At 34.5% G+C, this 2,547-nt stretch overlaps 1 protein-coding gene across 1 annotated transcript; it reads right to left on the minus strand.

The window, feature by feature from the left end:
* Positions 1-1,664: 1,664 nt before the first annotated feature.
* LOC118732432 lies at positions 1,665-2,497 on the minus strand. Its single transcript, XM_036461567.1, has 4 exons — positions 2,472-2,497; positions 2,175-2,387; positions 1,961-2,117; positions 1,665-1,893 (listed from the first exon to the last, which is right to left on the minus strand). The coding sequence occupies exons 2-4, from the start codon at positions 2,295-2,297 to the stop codon at positions 1,748-1,750; spliced, it is 426 nt and encodes a 141-aa protein (XP_036317460.1). The 5' UTR covers positions 2,298-2,387; positions 2,472-2,497; the 3' UTR covers positions 1,665-1,747.
* Between the last annotated feature and the right edge of the window lie 50 nt (positions 2,498-2,547).

Genomic DNA, 2,547 nt, shown 5'->3' on the forward strand with positions numbered 1-2,547 from the left:
ATTTGTGGCAACGGGTAAACAAAGAATATGGCGAAGAAAAATGAGTTAACAGTTGTGAATTTGCAGTGAGAAAACGTGTTTTCTTCACGATTCACCAATTTCTCAAGCCATCTTTGAATATGGCAAATTAAGCACAACGTTAACAAAAAATATACAACCACCTTTGCGTTCAAAAGAATAGGTCTTATTAATTAACTAATTAGAATTTTCGTGTTTGTATTGCAGGTGCGGAAAAAGTGATATTATCTTGTCGAAGCGCATGTTTTCCTGCAGGAAGTGGTCGATGCTTGCTTACCTCCGATTTTAATTTGTAATTTGTGGTATTTCAACGTTTTCCTCACTTTGGTGTCTAAATTGTGTGGCTTCTCCTGCCAACAGAACTCTCCCACTTTCTGGCCAAGGCGTCGTCGCGGGGAAACAAAAAAAACTGCGTTGGGGCCTTTGCCCCTACGGCTGCTGCAATTCAACACACGACACGACATTTTTATAAAGTTTTTATTACAAATAAAACGATTTTTACTTCAGAACGCACGAATTACTTCGATTTTTCACTTGAAAGTACACAATACGTTTGCAATACGTTTGCACTTGTTTAAGCTTAGTATCCAGCTCTTAAGAAAAGCAAAAACTCCATATAAAATGACGTACAAGAAATGGCTAATGGGTTGTTTTTGCTTACGCGTAAAAGCACATTTAGCTCTAAATGCTACTCTAAATGTACATTTATCCATACAAAATTCCTCACCTAAATGCAACTAAATGCAACTCCATTTTGCATTAAGAGTCCAAAATTTCCACGATTCGAACATGGTTTAAAGAGAAAAAGTGGCAACATTACTTTTTCGAGTATACAGTTGCTAGCTGCGTTTCAGTGATCGCCGATCGAGATTCCTTTTATTTTACATTACATATTTGGACAAAGAAAAGTTAAGCAAATTCAACATCGATGTGATGCTGATAGAAATCTGGATCAATTTGTGACCAACTCTGTTTGGTTTGTTTCCTAATTAAGTGAGAAAATTTTAATTGACAGCACCGACAAATGAATATATGTATACACAAACAAATGTTTGGTTATGGTTAAAACAATTCAAGTATTTTATTGAATTTTTGGTTTAAAATTTATTTTTTCCTTTTCAGTAGGGTTTTAAATAAGAGACTGGAACACGGCTGTTTGTCAAAAGCATACGATTTCGAACTCGCGTAAATGTAAATTTGCTAAATGCTATAGCATGAACGCTCTTCGAAAACATATGTTCGAAAGTGCTAAATGTTGCATTTTAAATGCACCAAAAACACTGCATAAGAAATTTTCTTGAGTCAAATTTCCTTAAGGCAGTACGCAGTTCTTCAGAAATTTAGTACGCTTTCTACTACGGTTTTCTAAAGTTTTTTGTGAAAAAAGAGCACAATGCAACTCAGGCTTGCAACAGACATATATGCCCGTGTTACATAAAAATACAAATAAATATTACATAAATTCATTCATATTTCTACAAATTTGCGATTTTTTTTATTTAAACGAACAATATAGCTTTTTTCGCACAAAGTTTCAAAATTTAATTTTTGTTTGGTTTTTGCTGTATGTAAACCATATTTTTATAAAAGTTAACGGAAAAAATTATGTTAAAAAATGTTGCATTAATTCTGTGGCAATACTTGTTTCATTAAAAAAAAATTTTAGCTATAGCTTCATGCTAGTAGTAAGATAATGTTGAAAAAAGGGGTTGAAAAGAATAAAAACTAATTAATTATTAACTTTAAATTTAAGTTTAATGAGCCTCCTTCTTCGACTTCTTTGCAAATTTTTTTGCGACATCCGGTGATGGCTAAGTTCCACTGCTTTCTTAACGCCTCGTTCAAAATCGAAACTTCCTTGTAGTTTGAAGATTTCTAAATGAAACAATGAATACATGTATTACAAAATTATAGTTTATGATACTCAATTGAAATTACTTACCTCGTAGAATGGAATCAAACAGCTTAAGCTTGACCAGGGCCCTCTTTTCGCATCTGCCATCCCAGTTGTAGGCGCCCATCAATTTATCCGTAAAAATCTGTCTGACGACGGACGGAACATCTTCGGAAACCCCTTTAATTTTATGCAGGTGTGATGTCTACAAATTTTAAAATGAAGTAAAAACTATAACATTTTGAATTTTCACCTCAATTACCATTGCCCGCGCGTACTCCGGTATTTTAAGATTGTCCTCCACATTTAACACTGCTATTGAGGTCTGGAGAGGCAATGCACTCGCAACATCGTCCATATGCTTATCTCGCAGCTCGCCTGTCATTCGACAGACGGAATGTTCTACCTTCTTAATCGAGACTTTGCATTCCCGTAATAACTGGTGCTGTGCCGATGTTTCGCATTTGGGTGTGGACTATTGGAAATAAGTTTTTATTATTTTAATACAAATATAGGTAAATATATAGGTAGATATCTCAGAAATAACAAATTATATTACATTTACATTGAGCCCAAATGCGTCATTTGGGCGAGAAACCTCAAATGCGAGGGCAAATCACGCATTTCTCCATACA

This window comes from Rhagoletis pomonella, unplaced genomic scaffold (genome assembly GCF_013731165.1).
Source record: "Rhagoletis pomonella isolate Grant_MI unplaced genomic scaffold, Rhpom_1.0 Rhpom_scaffold_20138, whole genome shotgun sequence".
Lineage (NCBI taxonomy): Eukaryota > Metazoa > Arthropoda > Insecta > Diptera > Tephritidae > Rhagoletis > Rhagoletis pomonella.